At 32.9% G+C, this 21,233-nt stretch overlaps 1 protein-coding gene across 1 annotated transcript in view; it reads left to right on the forward strand.

The window, feature by feature from the left end:
- The first annotated feature begins 2,980 nt into the window (after positions 1 to 2,980).
- LOC106708249 (mitogen-activated protein kinase-binding protein 1) overlaps positions 2,981 to 21,233 on the forward strand; it is a 55,873-nt gene continuing 37,620 nt past the window's right edge. Inside the window, exon 1 of the mRNA XM_045682565.1 lies at positions 2,981 to 3,539. Within this exon, the coding sequence (XP_045538521.1) occupies positions 3,396 to 3,539 (144 nt within the window). The 5' untranslated portion in view covers positions 2,981 to 3,395. The remainder of the gene's footprint in view (positions 3,540 to 21,233) is intronic.

Here is a 21,233-nt window from a genome sequence, read left to right on the forward strand (position 1 = left end):
TGAATAGGCAACAAAATGAAATGATACTAAAATGAAAGAAGCTCACAAAAGCTTTTCTAACGAAATCTGAAATATGACACAGTTTTTTTTATTGTAAAACAAAGTATGTCACTAGAAATGATTCGGGCGATAAAGTTTGGGAAATCTAAAACAATGTAAAATGCAAGTTCAGTATCACCAAAGATTTAAAAGATAAAAGGTAATCCAACAGTTTCTAATGAGTTGTCCATAGCGCGAGTTCTCGTCGATCGTTTCTCTGGCTACGCGTCACCGAGCGCGAATAATCCATTTGTTGATAATCGGAACGCCTTGCGTTATTGTGTTTGGAGTTATGAACATTTTGTCCAATGAACTATTATATAATTGCCGTTGTTGATCTCGGAACACTCGACCGATTTACAATGTTCATATTTAGATTTATGAATACATACATTTAAGTCTTTAAATACGGTCTCTTAACACCTTTTAGCTACCACTTACAACTAAAGAAATTTCTCAAATAATAAGGCAAGATATATTCATGTGACCTCTCAAAAAAAAGCTTTAACCGGGTTATTGAGTCTGATAAAGGATGAGTTTATCTCGTTACAACCAGCCCAAAAAGAAATACTATTTGTTTTTTTAAACGTACGAGTGTGCTTTTATTTAAAACTAGCTTTTACCCGCGACTCCGTCCGCGCGGAATAAAATTAGAAAACGGGGTAAAAATTATCCTATGTCCGTTTCCTGGTTCTAAGCTACCTCCCCGTCAATTTTCAGCTAAATCAGTTCGACCGTTCTTGAGTTATAAATAGTGTAACTAACACGACTTTCTTTTATATATATAGATGAAAATCTTATTTATTTTCCAATTTTTTTTAGTTTCCAATATTCGTCGTTTAAAAGCTTAGTATAAAATAAAACGTTTTGATTCCTCTGGTCCGTTCAATAATTTGTCAATGTTATCAGCACTTTGCCGTTAATACTTTTTAAATTGAATGGATTACCGTAGATTGGTTTATAATCTGCAGCTCCTGATAAAAGATGAAGGTCGTTTGTAAACTCGATGTTTTTTAGCGCCTGTGACAGATAATTGATTATTTTTATCCTATACGATTTGATTAAATTCCTTTCTAACGTACTATTGAATGCTAATGTTTGATAAGATTATCAAATATATATTAGTAGCAACACAACTTAGATCTAGTCTTGTGTTCGGATACACGTAGTATATTCTGAAAGTAACTATAAATTTTTTCTTTTATCTAAAAGGTTACAATAATTGAATCTCATCGATTTTCATTATGTAATTTCAAAACTTTCATTTTTTGTTGAAGCCGAGATTTTATTTTTAACTAAAATAATTTTAGCGCGCAAGAAACTTTTTCTGATTTATTAAAATAAATATTTGCAAAACATTTAGTACTGCAACGACTTTTGAGTTAGTCGGTAGCTAGCAAGACCTTGGCACCATTAAATTAAAAATATGCAAAAGTATTCGAAGCGAAAATTTTACTTTTAAAATTCATTGATTGTAATTAAGTTTTGGCACAATTTAAAGAAATATTCACTGTTTATGTAGCCTGAGGGTCAAATAAATACAGTAGAGTCTAAATTGCGATGTAAAAAAAGGTAGAAGTCGGTCATCTATTTCATACGTCCTCATGGGAAGACGACTAGGGTGAACCACCTAATATTTGACCTATTTTTTAATAAAAAATTTACAAATTATTTCAAGATTTGGTTGCGTAGAATTTTGCAAGCCGTGGTTGTTAAAAATGTTATCTCTAACTTTAGAATAGTTTGTACTAAACTCGTTGAATAAAAATGAGCATGTGATGATAATTAAGTGAACATAAAAAGCTATAGAATTATAACGGCGTGATCGATGGCATGGCACGGCAGTAATAGCCAGCTTAAGGCATTCTTATGCAAGTATCTTCACGATTATTTCAATCCCATTTCTCATACTAACTACTTTACGGAACGGATATACGTATGTTTTACTAAATGCTTTCCTTCTAAATTTGAAGACATTTCATAAAAAACTGAATTATTTAACCTTAACAGTTTAACTGAAATTTCATTTCCGTTCACAATCTATACATGTATCTAAAAAAGCATAAGCATATACATTTAATCCATACATCTATATATCCATAAAAACAAAATTGGAGTGTCTGTAATATCGAAAAAAATTCATATTTCGTACATGATTTATTTGCGTAACTGATAACGATAAACTGATTTTTAACATTTCTGTCTGTTAGTGTGTAAGCAAGTCCGCGTTTGTTACGAGTTAGCTCCGGAACGGCTGGACCGATTTTGACGGGACATTGACGGGAAGGTAGCTGATGCACGCGGGCATATAGCCTACTTTTTTTTAAGTATCCGGTAACGAAGTCGAGGGGGACCGCTAGTTTGCGTAATAATTCATGACCCTCTATTCTTTTTTCTTATGCTCGATTTATTAACTAAGCTAGTAAAGAATTTAAAATATTTTAAAATTTTTAGAAGGGTAAAAATGTACATGATCGTCCTTGCAAGGTTAAAGTTGTGATTAAACGAAGAACTGGTTTTGCGGTTTATTTCTATAAATATTAATTCTTTTTTGTAGTCTTGAGCAATACAACTGGTGCCAAGTTTTGAATTCAACATGTGGTAAAAACCTATGAGATTAGTTATCTAAATTTCTCAGAATTAATTATGACATCATCTCGACGTTCGAAGAAAAAAACGAGGATTTACACTGTTGAACTTTCATACAAAGTGATATTATTCTCTTACTTATTGTGTATGACGATATAACAATATGTTTTTGCATGGATGCGTCTATAGTGGAAACCAAGTCAATCTAGACGTCCTTTAATGCTTCTAAGTTTAGACCTTGATCTTCAGTAGTGAAAAAATTTACGATGGTTGTAGCGAAACCAGTCTCATTCATTTCAAAGTGTTGTTTTGTCAATTATCATAACCTTATATTTGTCTCTTTCACAGGCACTGCGACGAAGGCGACGGATGCGACAAGTCAAATTAAAATTCAGAAAACTCGCAAGTGCTCTAGTGATATGCCGTGATTATTGGTGTTATTTTCCGTCGGTAGAAATATTTCGAAACCCGTATTTAAATTTAAGGTGTTAAAAAGATAATATGTGAGTTGTGCGATTTGTTAAACTCATTTCCACTCATCAAATTCCGTTCGATAGTGCTCAAATTTCGATATCGTGTTAATAGTGGTCTAACAGACAGTTCCTTACAATGGCTAGTGACTTAAATAGTGTTATTCGTCCACGAAGTGAATTGACCCGTGAATTTACAAATTTATCGTAGTTTTTATAACAAAATGAATTGATTTACAAAACATATTGAGAATAGCGCCATCTGTTGTCCAGTAGCTGCAATGTTTATATGATAAAATGGAGGCCGGTTTCATACCGGTAGCCACGAGCGGCAACGCTGGAAATAATGCGTTGCCGCCTGCAGTGGTGGCGCCACAAGTAAATGTGGTTCGAGCTCCGGGGCTGAAACGCGGGAAAATGGAAGAAGCGATTTCTGATCGAGTGAGTACAATTTTTTGCACGTCTTTTTACAATTTTACATATTTTTATCTGCATGCTTATTCATTATTTTAAGATATTCATCTTTAAATTATTAAGAAAAATCTTAGCTTTGCTCGCTGAGCCCTTCAACTCTTAAAGGAAGAGTCTCTTTGTGTTAAGTGTTATCTTGAAACGTGAAAAGGTAGAGGCAATATTCAAGTAGGTATAAAAAATTATACGTCTAAAAATTAAACACTATATTAGAAGTGAGTACAATCGATTTTTAACTACAATATAATTTAAATTATATAACTTGAAAATAATACACTGTATTTAAATTTAATTAATACTAACTTATTGTTACACAATCACAAATTACTGAAACAAAAGATACCTAAAAATTTACGACAACACAGACATTATGAACTTGTCACGTAATTAAAAAAATATTATTGCTGTAAATCTTAGTAATCCTGGCAGTCTAATGACTGAATTTTGAATTTGTAAAGCATTATGACAACTTTAAAAATATTTTGTTATTGAATTGAATCCTTTTGCAAAAACATATATCAGCTGTACGAAAATAAAATTGTATATTTTTAATGAAATTGTTTTGTATCCCGTTACATTGAAAATATAATATTGCAATGAATGTAGTGAGTATAAAGTGAATGGTTATGTTAGAATCGGACTGTGTGAATATTTCATGTTAGAATTAGAATGGTCTGAGTGCTTTTACTTGTAGCTGAGGCTTCGAATAGTTTCATTTTGTTTTCTGTATTGTACATTTTAATATTCATAGACATTTTATACAGCACAGTAAATAAGATGACAAATAGCCCAATGTCGGTTTCCACTGTTGAAATACTTGTATTAAAACATATCGATGGCTCCTACTAATAAGGGCCAATGTGCAAATTGACAACTTTACAGGAGAGGCTCTCAAAGTTTCAACCATATATGAAAATAGGCCGCACAGGCCCATTTACTTCAGTAAAAAAATAACATTTACACCTGTAAATGTGTATTTTGTTTGGTGCGTGTTGTTAACTAAACTAAGAGGTAGCTTTTAACACAAAAAAGTAAAAATCATCAATTTGTTCTTTGACCCTTATACATGGGACCCATCGATATTGTCTCTCATTCTTTTTTGAAAAAACAAAGATAAAAATGTTTTCGTCGGTGGCGCATTTGTTAAGCGCCTGGCCGGACAGGACTGAAAATCTATATGTCCAAGTTTGATCCCAGCCATGTACCAGTGTTATTCGTTCAGTTCGATTTTAGAATATCGTATGTACATTTATCCGGCGTTTTTACGGTGAAAAAGATTACCCTCGTACCTCGTGACGAGGCCTTGTCACTCCTTACTTGGATATCTTCTGAATCTCTCGGTAGTGACATATATGAGGTGACTACAAAATTTTGATAAGAGTGTTTATGCAATGGAATTTCAATCGCTGTAATTTACCGCGGTAACTTTAATACGTATTCACTTAATCCGTATTAAGTTACTGCAGCACTCAGACTAAGTGTAGATTTAATACCAATCAACCACAATTAATGTGGCAGTTAATCTTTAAGATGATAGAAACGGATGTCAGGCATCCATCATACTTCATACTAATATTACAAATTTGAATGTTTAGATGGATGAATGGATGTATGTTTGAAGGTATCTCCAAAACGGCTCAACGGATCTCGATGAAATTTAGCTAAAATTTAAAGATGTAGAACGTAGTCTGGAAGAAGACATAGGCTACTAATTAGGATAATTTTATATTCCGCGCGGACGGAATCGCGGTGACAGTTAGTCTAACTACATATCGTTATAAAGATTACTAAGATTTCTCGAATGCTAGTGTCGTCATTGATTGACGAGTTATGTTCGAGCGTAAATTGTTTGGAGACCTAAATTAAAACCTAATTACATTCCTAACGATCGACTTGCGTCTTATGAAGCACTTGCAAGGCATTAGCTATTAAGGTTAATCGATTTAGACGCTTCTAATTCTTTAAAAACTAATTAATTGGAAGTAATACTTTATATAGAAAACGATAATAATTAAGAGTGATAATTCGTTGAAGATTGAAGTTTTCTTTGATATCCAATTTACTTTAATTTTCGGTATCAGTGGTTAAATTTTGGTGGTATGATGTTATAATATTTGTGTTTTTAGGAATCGAATGATTAACAGTAGTATTGTCTCCGGGACTCCGTCCGTGCGGAATTAAAATAAATAATTGTAATCGTCTATCTGTTCTTCCAGAGTATGTTCTACACATTAGGATCCGTTGAGCTGTTCTGGAGATACCTTCTAACAAACATCCATCCATCTTAACATTCGCATTTATATTAGAAGGTATTATATTAGTACAATTTTTCGTAGCTAAATAAAATAAAGATAAAACAAACGAGGATGGATTCACAACCTTATTGATATAAAGCAAAGCATATAGTCACAAAAATTGTAAGATCGATCCGAAAAAGTTATATATAAGGAAGATCTCATAATAGATGTATCGCTTTTGCGTCAGATCTGTTGATATTTCTTTTACCATGTTGTTTCTGAGACCAAAATCTCTATATGAAACATATCGTCATCCCTGTCATTATCTTCAAAACAAAAAAAACAATATGTTTTAAATATAGATTTTGGTCTAAACTCACTGCTTTTGAGAGATACAAATCCTCCCTTGTATGTAATGAAAAGTGACCGTCAAGTGAATTCAATGTAAAGTTGCATTTGCACCACTTTTAGGAGCAAATACCAGGATACGATTCCGTCAACTTCCGTCATTTTACACATCAATTTACCTATTTAATAAACTAATACTCCCACCATTCACTGTGTTGGGGGACTAAACAGTGACGCTGTATGCGCGGTCCGCATCGGTCGTGCGGCGAAACGACCTCTGTCGGAATTTCTCTCTTACGAGAGTAGTTTGAGAAAAAAAAATTGGTGAATTACGTGCTAGTGTATGTGCAAGTGTTTTAAATTGTAATCGGCCAGTGTGAGTTATGGTTTATGTATGCTTAGCTAAGGGAGAGTGATTTTTCACATACGGTTATATCAATTTCAGCTTTATATGCGCATATTAAAGACTTATCGGCTCGTTAGAAAGATCGGTCTTTCGTGAAATAGCGTATCGCTTTTGTTTTCCGTATGAAGGTACATTACCATAACTTTCTTCGTGGGTTAATTATAATGTCCCAAGAAGGTAATTTTTCAATGTAATAATGGGCCAAAGTGTCAAATTCTGGTCAGGGGCCTTATAAAACTAAACCCATAAGTCAGAATAAGATACTCGAATGAACTATGTAAAATATGTTGAAAAAAATTCCGAGGGTATAAATAATACATTGAACAGTATGTCACATCTCATCATTGTCATGTATTAATTATAAAGAAATAAATGTACGGAAGATTAAGATCCCCACAGACTAAAAATACTCTTAGTTATTACACATAGAGTATATTATTCTACGAATAGTTATCAACTGTGTTGTAGAGTTTTGTGTTTTTTATGTTTACTTTAAATAAAAAAATATAGTTCGACATTTTGTACGAATATATACTAGCCTATAGTTGTTCGCGGTCCTTAGATAACGTACTTAAAGTAATAGTTAACACGAAAAAAATCTCGACGCACGAAAGCAAATATACCGATAAGGTAAATATTTGAGGCGTAATTAAAGAGGCCGCTTGTATCTCTTGAGCAACTTTTAACATGTACCGCACTATCTTGTCATTTGCAATAGTGTTAATCTACAGAGTAAACAATGTTTACGCAAGTCTTGTTGTGTTAATCTGAATTTGTAGTGTATTTTAACAATAGTTATTTTGCTACTCTGTTAAGATCTTAATTCTCTGATCGTTGGTTTCCGACACTAAAATTCCGTGTAGAAGACAAGACATAATGTTATCTCTGTTATGTCAAAGGCGTTGAGATGTATAACGATATGTTTTATACAAGGATTTTGGTCTCAAACCCACGATGAATGATGCTATCTTATAATGTTATGGGTATTTTGAATGGAGTGGATGAAAATCTCTAGGGATATTCATAGACGGTTCAGATCTTCAAAATGTAAAGCTGAAGTGAAATGATGATCTTGAATAAGGGTTAGCGAGAAAGTATTGCCAGTGTTTGAAATAAATAGTAGAATCCATTACTGGGGTCCCCTAATGCAATGCTTTGGTTGAAAATGCGATGTTATTGATTTAAAAAAATAACTACAGTACCCTTATCACCTTGTTATTATGATCTTTTAACATTAGGACATTTTAAATATAATAAATATGATATAAAGAATTGTCTTTCATAACCGATGTATGAATGTTAAAAAGCTATGTGTAGGTGTTAAGCAAAATTGTAATTCGATCATTGTCATAACTTATGGGTCATGGGCAAGTACTTCTATAAGCTTAACACATTGACTCGTTGATAAAACAGATTAACATTTAAATAATGTGAATAATTGGATTAATCCGGTTTTTTCCTATAGGTTACACTGCCGAAACATTTGGATAAAAACAATTTCTGTTTTATGCAAAGAGTATCACAAAAAAGACGATATATTGTTTTGTAAGGTTGTATTACTGTTTTAAGCAAATGGTTTGTTTATTTTGAATTCGTATAGGTATAGGTATACCATAACCTTGACTCTTTTAGTACTTATATGCAAAGTATAGATTTCCTAATTATGCCATATAGGTGTCCACCCGCATGGTAGTAGGCAGTGCTTTAGGTGTCAGAAGGTCGAATAACACATTAAACTTATTAAAACATTAACTTCAACGCTTGTGGGATTGTCCTGTTTTGCATCTTACTGTTTGACATTGACCCTATAAAAAAGAAAAAGCAATATAACAAATTGTTAAAAATAAAACGTATTAAATCGACCTATTACGTAAAGAATCTTAAGAGTTGTAATTCGTTACGTTGGATTGAAATATGAAAAATAATCAACTCTATATATCTATTTTTCTCATAATCACTATCACTTGATCGTCATTTAAGTGTCGCCCTTAGTAACCATTAAACGTTTTTTAGTGCACAAATTAGTCATTTCAATACATTTTTTCCATATTTTTTACTAATTTGTACCCAACTTCCTCTTATAATCTGTTTAACTGGTTTACTTTACTTGTAATTCATGTGACAATGTGGTAAATCTTTTAAAACGTGTTTTCTTTAAGTACTTTTGCATATTTACACATGTTTTGCTCTACTGCGTCATGATATCGCTCTATGTAAATTGAAGCACTGAGAATACTAGAATAAACAATATTTATTTATTTATTTATTTATTTATTTAATCACGCCAACAGCATACATGTTGAATGGAAACATATTAAAAGTTCACTGATACATTTTGGATAACATGTATACCAATTAAAGGCATGTACAAATTACATCGGACACATGTGTAATTCTTACTAACTAGTTATATTATTACTAATTTGTATAATTTGTTTTTAAATGAAGTCAAACCATCATTGAATATATCGATATCGGAGCTGTTTATGACGTTATACTCGTTACATATTCGGACCAAAGGACTATTGCGACCGAGGTTGGTTCTGGCAAATTTAATGTGGAAGATATTTTTTATGTAGTTTCTAGGACTTACTCTGGGGACAGATATAGAGATATGTTGAGTGATGTCGCTGCATCTAATAATATTGTGGAGCACCTTAAATAATAGTACGAGATCAATTATTTTGCGTCGGTTTCGCAGGGAGGTCATCCTAAAGAAAAGTAATCTCGCATCGTAAGAAGAGCGATGCGAGATATATAGATATAATATTTAAGTCTTTTTATCTGTACTTTTTAGTTTTATGACAAGGTAAATTAGCTTTTGTGAGTAATTATTTAATTTTGTCATAATATGAAGTCACCAGCAACTTCGAGTGGAGTTAATAAATAAAAAACTTAATTTTTAATCTATATCAAATTCCTTACAGATTTGTTGAGTCCTTCTGGAGATACCTTCTAACAAACATCCATCAATCCAAATATTCGCATTTATTATATTAGTAAGATTAGGACATGATGTGTGTGACTCATTCAATATTTAAAATTTTCACAATAGTTTCCGCATCAACCATAATATGCTATCACACAGGATAGAAAACGAAAGGATGACATGTTTTTATACAGTGAAAACTTAGTATTGATGCTTTGAAATTCGGCTACACATAGCTTTATTTTATAGAAAACTCCTGTAAAACTCTTGTTCGGTCAAGCTTTGTACTTAAGAATATGTCTTCTTTGCTTTGTGTTATTCTGAAACATTGTTTCCGTGGGGCATAAAAGAAACAATACACCATAAAAGGCAGGCACGTCTTGCCGCAACTTGCATTCTCAATGCACTTGAGGTCTAATACCTCATTATAAGTCTTAGGAAGTAATTCTGACGCCGTGCCATCTATGGCGTTTCGATACAAACGTGTTGAAGCTAAAGGTTTCCAAGTTGCAGTTCCTCATGGTAAAATACAAATATAGATTGGCACGATCCACACGTTTAGTTTCACACAAGGACATATTAGTGAGGTAGGGTAGTCAACGAGTCCAGTTCTAACTTTGCATTGTTTAGCTGCCTTGCCTCGTGTGAAAACCAAAACAATATTAATACCTTCAAATATTATGTGAAGTTGTATACCAATGCTGGAAACTGATGGTACCTGAAATAAATGTTATGTTATGAATTTAACATTCTGAAATAGATAGATTACAGAGTATGTGTGCTCTGCGCTCGCTGCCGTTATCGATTTATTCTAGTATATTCCATAAACGAGTTCTCCTCCCCTAGACATATGCTATTATAAACTACTGTATATCTAGCTTTTCTCTTTATTGGTTTTATAGATGTATGATTTAATATGTAATTTAGTTTTATTGTTTGTATTCGTTGTATCACTTGATTTCGCTTAAGAGACTGAACTCATTTGTCACACGCAGAGTGCCTTAAAAAGGTCTTAAAATGTCAATTACGCGACAATCAAAGTGAATAAAGTTCATACTTGGTATTAGAAGAAACTAATGGTAGCATTCTTTACGTTGCTAACATGTGATTAGATTATTGTAACTATGTTATAAAATTAATTATATTTGCTACGTTGAAGATCTACGGTTTTTTATGAGTAGGTACAGAAATATGACATCATGTCTTTGCGAGATTATCTGCGCAGTTGAGGCATTAATTTATTTTATGGCTTGAGTACTCGGTTTTAGAGACTTGACAATTCCGTTTATTCGTTATTGCAATACTGCGAAATTAGGACAGTATATTTTATCTAAGCTATCATATAGATAAAGACATAATTATAACTCACATGGTTTATTCAAGACAATGGTATATTACACATTTATAATGATTATTACTAAAATTTTCACTAGAATATTGGTTAATTCCTATTTTAATGTTTATTACTGGAATTTAATTTTGACTTAAATTATTACTACTTACTTAACTCATGAACATATTTAGTTGTTAGATGACTTGTATATAAATGAATTTTTCTGTTCTGCATTTTGCAAAAGTATAATATTGTCAACTCCAGAACTAAAGATAAGAATTAACACTCTTTACGCATTATATAAACATATACAAATATAATACAAGAAAGGAATGCATCAACGGATGTAGCGGATTACGATGAATAAAAAATTGTAACACGCAACGTCTGCGACGTTTTGGTATTGCCAACGACATGGTTGGTGGACTATCCGGCATTTACCCCTTCCCCAAACACTAGACAAACGGGGCGTGACGTGTTTGCGGTTGCAGATGTCAGCAATTCATTCAGCATCATTTGGTTAACAGTTTCATTAACTGATTGTGAACGCAGACCAATCTAAATGAATTCTTATGTACTTTGGAAACATACAAACCTCAAATTCCTAGCTATCCTTAAACTATTTAATGTCTTTCGTGGTCTCATACTACACAAACAATAAAGGTTACATATCAAATATAGTACGCGTGAGTTACAAGTATAGTTAAAGGCTTATCTTGTAATATGACTTCACGATTTGTGACAGACTTCGACCTTCGATTTTCTGTGCTTTGGTAATATATTATTGCATTGAGAACAACTTGTTAGGTTCTGTTATAGACGCAATGTCACGACATGTCAGGGTATAACACTATTAATCATTGTTCTAACGATAAAGTAAAGTGAACATTTCTTGTTAGTTTACACCGAAGAAACATATGTACTTAAACATCGTTATATCTATTTTCTTAGAAAGAAAGGGCGGGATGGCAATATGTTATTATACAAGTGTTTCGATACCTACAGTTAGCGCATCTGTAATCAAGAACAGCTGATTATCTTGTGTCTATCATACTTATATTTAATTTAAACATGTTACTATCACGTGTATATCACCTCAAGTTGAAATTGTGACCTTTCGTCCTCCGTCTGACTTGCCAACTCGCTAAGTAATCAACAGCGTGATGACGTCACAGCGGTAATGTAAATTGAGATAAATGGTGCAACAGTTAGATCATATCTATGTGGGGAAGACTGTTTCGTTATCTGGTGTTTGCTTTGTGAGGAAGATAATGCTGTATTATTGTATTTTAAGTGTGTTGTAACTGGCTTTTGGCGATACTGTTAAGAAATACAATCGTTGTTTCCTTTCTACCTATATATAAGTTCTTCATGTTTTATTATATGAAAATCTGTGAAATATAGCAATAAAGTGAAGTTCAATTGTGTAAAAAGGGTCTTGCTTCTTTCATCCAAGTATTGGTGATATAGAAATGTTACGAATAAAAAAAATAACATGTTATAAAATCTCGGTCAGATCTGGTGGAAGTCAAAATTGAAATTCCAATATGGAAATCCAATTTCTCACTTGACCTGTCCTATTCCGCGTAAAAACTTTAACAAGTTATAGTTGGATATACGATGAAATTGGAATAGTTAGTTAGTGTTGTAACGAAATATTTGAGACGAATATTCGTTAAAAGCGTTAACTTTGTTGAAATTACTCATTTTTTCTGTGAATTAATGGATCATAAGATTAAAAGAGCTGACTTATTTTATTCTCTTCTTCATCATGTTATTAGTTGCATATAAGCATCATATCTACAGGATTTAAACATTTTTTGCAGTCCTTACGAAATCATCGGTCGATATTACGGTGGCGCTTTTATACAAATTATTGCAAAATTATTAGGTCACTACTGTTTTTGCTGTATGATATATTAGCTATTTATTTTCTTGTATATTACTGATAGATGTTTTTATTTTATAAATTAGCATACGCATGTAACATCACCAGCCTCACAGCGCCGTAATAGTTATGTAGTTTGTTATCAAGTTGATGCGTTGCGTGAACGAGGAAGAGACGGGTATGTGAAAATGTATACAGTAAAAGGTATAAAAAATAGTAGTAACTGAATTACTAACACTCTTTAAAATTATCTGATTAAAGTTGTTATTCATAATGACAACATACCTCGCCGTAAGCAGATAATATTTAGGCCAAGATCCTGACGGTGATAATTACCCACTTCTCTTACTTTTTCGTGTCTCGTTAAATTAGTCGAAATTGTCAATGTATTAATCACCTTTTAATAAGTAAAATTAAGAGATTTCTCTAAATAAAATTGTATCACTTGAGGTGCCCATGTCTTTGGGTTTCAAATTAACTTTTGACATTTGATATTTATTTAAGTTGTTGAAATTCGTTGTACACTCTCGTCAGTGTATTCAGTGAGAAGAGTTTGCAATTAATTGCAAAACAAGTCGACTGACGTAACATGTATGCATGCGAGTACTAACGTTAGCGATGCCCCCGAAATCTCACACAAACTGGGTTAAGACTGTGCTAGTGCACGGAAAATAAAGTGTAGGCGGGTTTTAATTGTACACTTTGTTTGCTATCATAGCGATTACTGAGTCTAGGGATATAATATTTTTTTTAAAGAAAAATATAATTTTTTGTTGTTTGTATGTATCCAAGTTTTAAATTGAAATTTGTTCATACATAAGATTTTACTTTTTTAACAATTAGGTTTACTTTAGGAGAAATAGGAATTGAAAGTGTACTACTTATTTTTGACATTAAGTATATTACTACTTAAAAGGAGGCATAGTTTTAGTCCTGTTTCTCTTCCCACCCTTTTCTTATAGGAAAGGATGGGAAAGGGAAGGGGATTTGGTGGGAGAATTGACGGATAGGAAAAGCAATCCTCTTTCTGTGCGTCCCCTTCTCCGTTGGTAAAAGGTAGGCAATGCATCTGCATTTGTGGATCTCTATAGGCATTGGTCGAATTCAGGTGGCAGTTTATTCGTTTGCCACTTTTTGATATAAAAAATACCTTTTTACTTACATTAAAGAACCATACAAAGCTCTGAACCATTTATACAAAATACTTTCCGCCTTTGCTTAATCTTACTAGTATTATAAATGCTAAAAGTTTAGATGGATGGATGGATGTTTGTTTGAAGGTAGCTCCGGACCGGCTCAAGCGATCTTAATGAAATTTCGCAAATAGTCTGGAAGAACACATAGGCTACTTATTAAGTTTTTTTTTAATTCCGCACGGACGGATTTGCCGGCGACTAACTAGTACTTAACTAATTGCGTCAGTTAGTTTGTCACTCATAGTGAGTTGCTGATTATTATCTGTTATACGCATTAAAATAATGGTAAATAGTGATATAGACTCATTCAGCTTCATGCAGTTTTATTGTTCTGGTGGATAATTGTGTTCATTGTTAATTTCATGGTTTCTGGTATAAGTTGATAAGTAGCATATTTACTTATTAGTTTTGGTATTTAAAGCCATATTATTAATGTAATATACGCGTAACTACAGATTACATATTGAACTGAAAACGAAAACCTAGTTTTTGTAATTTTAGCTCATTTAATCAACGGAGGAGAGGACGCATAGGAAGGAGAAATATCCTCTTTCACACGTCGACCGTTGGTCAACCTATCGCATTTGTACACTCAACAAATATTTATGTTGTGGGATCTACCACTGTGTAAAAAGACCTTATTCACGGAATAAAGAATAAATATCACTCCATCGTTAACTGATTAGTTTAAATTACATCATAAATATTCATTCAATTATATTCACTAAAATATTATTTCTATTCTATCATCTAAATTGTAAAGCCAACTTTTTCTTGTTTATTATCCAGTTTATTTCTTTCCCACCCACTTATCTGTATGAACGTAATGTAATGTCTCTATTAGCATTTCTCGCATAATGGCCGTCGGTGCATAATAATTGTTATGACATCCTTGGCCCACTGGTGCAGGCATGCGTCGCTATCAGATCCATTTGAACGTTGACGACTTGCTTCTTGTAAAATTAACACAGTAATTTATAGTTTGTTTCCTAAAGCAGAGTTATCACTATTTAGTGCCTTCAAACATTATTGAAAATATCGTGAAACATGTGTGACAGGGTTGCGTCAAAGGGCATTTCATGAGCTCTGCCTACCCTTCTTATTTATGTAAATGATATCATATTTTATCTAGAAACATTTATTGAGAGTCTAAGGTTTCTTGCTTACGTTATCACCTCGGGTATATCTTACTATTATTATAAATGCGAATGTTTAGATGGATGGATGGATGGATGTCCGGAACGGCTGAACGCATCTCGATGAAATTTGGCACAGATGTAGAACATAGTCTGGAAGAACACATAGGCTACTTATCTTTTTTTTATGTTACTAATGATCTCTAACTTAGGGTATGCTCGAGCCTTTTAATTGAAACGTTGCCAATATTCTAGAAAAGAAAGTTTATTAAATGTTTCTATGTTTACATACCATAAAAAATAACTTTCTACTGTAGAAATTAGTTAACGCCCATCTTTATATCGAGGTCCCCGCGTGGGTAGAGCGAGCTATCGAGATTGCAAGGTTACATTGCACCGCGCAGTGCGGCCTTCCGTTCCGTCTCGCCTACTGCACTGCCATCCTTTGACGATTGTATTGAAAACCTATCAGTACTTAGTAAGGACATGTAAGAGCTACAATTAGTATGAAGATTAACTACGTAAATAGATTGTAATTAATGAATAAATTTGAATTAATCTTTTGTAATTATAATGACGAGACGACATATTTTTTCTAGCTGTAGTACAATATTAAAAATTACTAGTGAAGTGCAGATTTTACTTGTTTTTTTTATACTATTAATATTTTTTGTTGTTAATGACGTTGTTGTTCTATTCCGCGTGTATATGTATAAATTTGTAACCGAGCATAGTGCAATCTCCGTGAAAGCATTTCGATGCAATTGCATTAAGAGCTTGCATCTGCAGCTAATATAAAATTTACAGGTGTAGTAAATTGAACATGTTTTGCCCAGTCCAATGTTTTTAGTGTTTTAATATTTAGCATAGGAAAATGTTATTTGAGGCTTGTTTATGATAATGATCTTAAAAAGAGATTACCATATTATAAGGTCGAATTCAATCTTAACGTCAAATTATATTTACACATATCACTGGCTGACAATATTATTTATTGTCTGTTGATTTATTTTGAAATGTTTTAGTGTTTAAATTGATGATAATGACATATCTGTTTTTAATAAGTCTATGATTCCAGCCTTATAAAGGTGAAATTGTTTAGATAGATAAAAATTTTTCATTTCTATTGGATTAGACTATACATACCTGTTTACCCATTCTGTTTCTTTTGCACGCTTTAAAAATCCTATTTTAATATGTGAACGTTAAATACATTTTTATTCAAAATTACAATGCAAAATTAATTATTTATGAACTGCTACGTTTACGTAATTTGATTTAAATAAATTTTTCAATTTTTATTTCCTTATAAGATTTGTTAATATGCTCTAAGTAGCTTGCAGCACGCAAATCGGTAAACATCACAGCGAAGTGTTAAAAAATTACAACATGTTACATAACATTGTTCAGAAGCGAGATGTGAAATTTATTTAAACACACAGCGTAAGTTATAACCATGCTTGTTTTTTTATTCTGAAGGACGAAAACCTGATGCGCCAATAACATATAGTGTAGGATAAAGACAATGAGATGATGATGTTAATGTTTCTTTTTACCGCGAATTTCAAATGGCATGATACGTTTATACGAACACTATTGCTGTCACTGTTTTCTTTAAAAAGCTTTAGAGGGATGGCAATGTAGTCGGTATACAGGTCACATTTAGGAATATTAATTTATTACAATCGATACTTTCTCTACACATCTCCCTAGCGTGCAACAGATAAATTACATAAGAACCTTTCTACAAGTGAAATATGCCTCAAAACAATCGCATTGAAACCGCACCATATTCTGGCATAACAATGGCGGCTGCGTGGGACAGACGATTACGGCTACAGTCTTCACACATTGTACTGTAATGGCTTTTGGCACGTGTGTGCATATACTTTATTAACGTGCCGCTAAATGACAGAGAAACGAGATACATGTTTAGATAAAATGTATGTATTTTAAGCATGAGCACTCGCTAAATAAAATGAAGAGCTGTTTATTGTGTTAATGTTCACTGCTTTTAAAACCCCTAAATTTATTTAATAACTAAATTAGTAGTCGCATGCTGGCCAGTAGCCTTTTAAGTCGGTATTAAACTGACGAAAAAGGTTCTTTATGTTGCACGCCATCAGATATGGCGTTGCAGTTTCCCGTGCGAAACGGTGCCCGAGCTTCCGGCAAAGATGGAGGTCCGACTTCCGGTCAAACCTTTGCCTGTCTTACCGTACATGTTACTATAACGGTTTGGGTTGCTACGATGCATAAATAATTCCTGTAATAGTTAAGCTATATTTATTAGACTGAACAATATATTCTTAATATTTATTATCAGCATTATTAAGCTTAATGCTTGGTTTATATCATGCCAGTACAGTAGGACAATAGCGCAGGCCTGGTATGGACTGTTTTAGCTTACTGGCGTCTGTTAGTGTTAATATTATGCCAGTGGTATGCCTACTGTCCCAATGTACTGGCAGAATGTAAACCAGACATTAATTATAAGGGTCTTAATCCAAATTAAGATATGCTGTAAAGAAAGCCTTGAAATAGTGCACGAGACACGAATAGTGAATCCAAAAATTTATCTAATTTAAGGTCTACTTATACGTATACACAAGATAAATAATAGAAAATAGGCACTCCAGCATATCCTTACACGGCCTTTTTTTCTGGAGATAAATAATTAGCAGCTAGCTTTTACAATTTTGAAATAGCTTGGTTGTCAGTGACTTTATTTGCCTAGAATGTTTCCGCGAATAACTCTGCATTTTTTCATCTTCAAGTATAACAAGTTACCATAAGCCTTGTTATACTTTTTGTTTTGATCGTAGATATGACATTCTAGTTGATTAAAGAACCAATTATCTCCGATCACTTTCTCTATTGCGTAATTACAACTATTCACCGATAGAAGAGATTGATTTTATTGTTTTAGTTTTGTTAGTGAATGTTTTAGGATCTACCTTTTTTATTTACACGCTATTTTTCGCAATAAAGAACTTTAATAGATATATGTATATCCTAAGTGTGTGTAACGCGTGGTGTTTAACATTAGATATATTCTTGAAAGCATAAACATAAAGGAATAAAAGATAGAAAACACCGCACCATAATTGTTTTAAATATTTATAGAATTCAGCCGTTATATTTGTGGCAGGTAAGCCGACCTAGAGGTCACGAGGGGCGAATAAAATGTCAGAAGCCTAGGCTTTCGTGACTTGCAGTGCTCTCATAAAATATACGTAGCTTCAGGAAATTTAGTTTAAGTCTTGTTGGGTATTTTAAAAATTGTTAGGTTTTTTTATTTTGGTACTATTGTAGTGCTTATGTCATTCTATCGCCCACGTTGGTCTGTTCTATTTGTCGTTTGGTGACATCAACTGCATTAAATATTTTGTTTTTAAAGTGACAGTAGAATTCAACTGACGTGACACTTGTAGTACAAATCCTAGTTCTTGTTTAGTACAACTGTTTCTGCAGTGGAAACCCACGGCTATATATTTTCTAGTTTTTAAAAGTAGTGTAAGTACTACAAAAAAGTTGATGGTCGTATACGTACGCTGTGAAATCAAATGCACCGCCTTTGTTGCGATGCTGAAATGTAGGTTGTTTTTAAGCTTTAGTCCCGATTTACTGTACCGGATGAGGTCACGTATTGTATTTTATGAAAGCTTTATATGTCAACAAACGCCTCTGTAGTTTACATCTATAAAAACTAACCAATAGTTTTTTGTATCAAATACCGGTTACTATACTTCTTATCGCAACGAAAGTAACAGTGTTTGATAGATCACGGGGACATCAAAAAGGTTCTCCGCTCGGCCACCCTTCCACCTGTCGTAAACTTTCTCTAGGAGAAATTTCTCACGATTTAATTAGAGTTCGCTTTCACAGCGCTAGGCCCCTTGCGTACTGGAATGGATCGCTCTTAATCTATCCATGTTATATTTACGATTTTTACCTATATCATTCTGCTAGCAATCAAGAACACATTAGGTAAATGAAATGTTTCATTAAACGAAGAAAGTCGGAAACTTTTTGCCGGCTAGCAAAAAGTTTTCATATAACATTAGAATAGGATAAAAATTGTAGTATAGGGATGGACGATATGACTAGTGTACCTATTTTTTTTTTTATATTAAAAGGGTAACAAAAGTAAGAAGTAAAGGTCCTTATTGGTGAAGCTTTTTATTTAAAAAAGTACAATAACACATTTCCACTACTGCGGCAGACATTAATCTTTGCCACAAGAAAGAAAAAAAACTGTCGAACTGATTGATTGAACTGCCCTATTTTCATCATAAATGTAATACATTTTTGCCTCTATTTATTAGCACCTTTCAAACCAACTTAATGATGTTAAGCATCGCGTTTACGTGAAAACATCGATGTTGGCCAACAATGAGTTGTTTTCGATAAATACATATTACATGCATCGATATTTTATGTTCGCAACATCGGACAGACCTATTTTAAAAATGTTACAAAAAAATTGGAAACGTCAATAATGATGAACTGACCGTTACAACGAATGCGTCAATACTTTCGAATGCATAATTTACATAATTAGAAGATGTGCGTTGTTTAATTGTAATTTTATTTTCTACAAACTGGTTTATACAGTCCGTCTGGTTTCAGTGTTACGCCATACGTCAACCATAACAAACACCGCCGCCGTTCCGCAAATTAAATATAGAAGTCGGCTAAGTGTAAGAAGTAACACGAAATTATAATTGCAAATAATTCCATTCCGTGTTACACTAATAAATATAATTGAAGTGACCTTGAATTGTTACATCAAATAGGAAGTGTTTGTGTGCGTTTATCTGTTAGTCTTTTATAATCTGTGCCGATAATTTAACCAGTGCAGATTAAAAAATCGAGTCTAGAAAGCGTTCGCATCGAATGCCGTATATTTCAAATTTCAAAATTGGAACGCGTTCTAGTTAAGTGACAGTGTTGTGGCCGTATTCAATAACAGTAAATAGAGAAATTGATGAAAAATCATAACGCAGAACATCGAGTGGGCGACCGATTCTGTGTTTATCAATCACGCTAATTGGTGTGCCTCGAGATAGATATTGTTTATGATTTAAAATGAGAATATGGCGTTTATCGGACCGAGGAATAGTGCGCCAGTCATCAGGGACAGTCTTCATACACCGGCGTACGAGGTGAGTGAACTTTTCTGTGGATATTTTTATATGTTGTAACTAAAAATTAAGATGATGTAATCGGTATATCCTAAGTACAAGTAATTGCTGTTTTGTCTCGCTCTTAATCTATATTTGCAGCTTTGTTTCAAAATGTTTTGAATGCGGGTAGCGTGAACGAACACGTTTGCTGACATTGAGGTGTTATCTACTTGCTTTAGTGACGTAAATTATAATTATTACGGACACATTGGACTTATTTATGTTCCCTCATAGCTTTAGGTTTAGACGACTTTTAGTTCAAAATTAAGCTTCTATACCTCCTTCCTATAAAAACCCTTATCAATTAATGTTCCTTTAAGGAAAGGTGTGCAGCGGTATTTTCAAATTAACACAAGTTGTCTAACGTCGGTCTAAAACTGTTGTAAGACTGTACACCTTGATTGAATTTAATTTTATAGATATTTATATATTTGTATAAATAGTAATATCGTAATACAAATTGGTGGATCGCGTGAATTCAAAATTCATATCTGAATTAACAGGAGCTAAGTGGATTGGTCCTCAGAGGCGGTTCGCAAATTTAGGTCGCAAATGTTATTATATCCATGTGACCTCCGACGCTCGAAGACGAATTGACGTAATCTGCCCTCTAGTCAAGTGATAATATGAAATATTTTTACCAGTACTTTGATATTTTTAAGAAAATATCTTTTAATATTTAAACACAAGCTATGTTTTATGTTACGAAGGTTATTTGTGTTTTTTTACGTATCATTTGTTTCATTTTATCTAAAACGGTTTTTAATAATGAAATTTTAAGGCACGTTTAATAGAAAAAATCTTTGTATGTTAGTCTAATCACCAGTATTATAACGAATATTTCGATAGGCAAATAATTAAAATCAATAAGTTTTTGTTTAAATTCAAGAGTACTCAAAATAAGTGCTCTCTGTTATCAAGTGTGTATTTTAAACTTGATACCGATAAATTAGATAAAAAGTATTTTTTATGTGTTTCTATAGGAGATTTTTAATATGTGTA

Source organism: Papilio machaon, chromosome 19, assembly GCF_912999745.1.
Source record: "Papilio machaon chromosome 19, ilPapMach1.1, whole genome shotgun sequence".
NCBI classification, from domain to species: Eukaryota; Metazoa; Arthropoda; class Insecta; order Lepidoptera; family Papilionidae; genus Papilio; species Papilio machaon.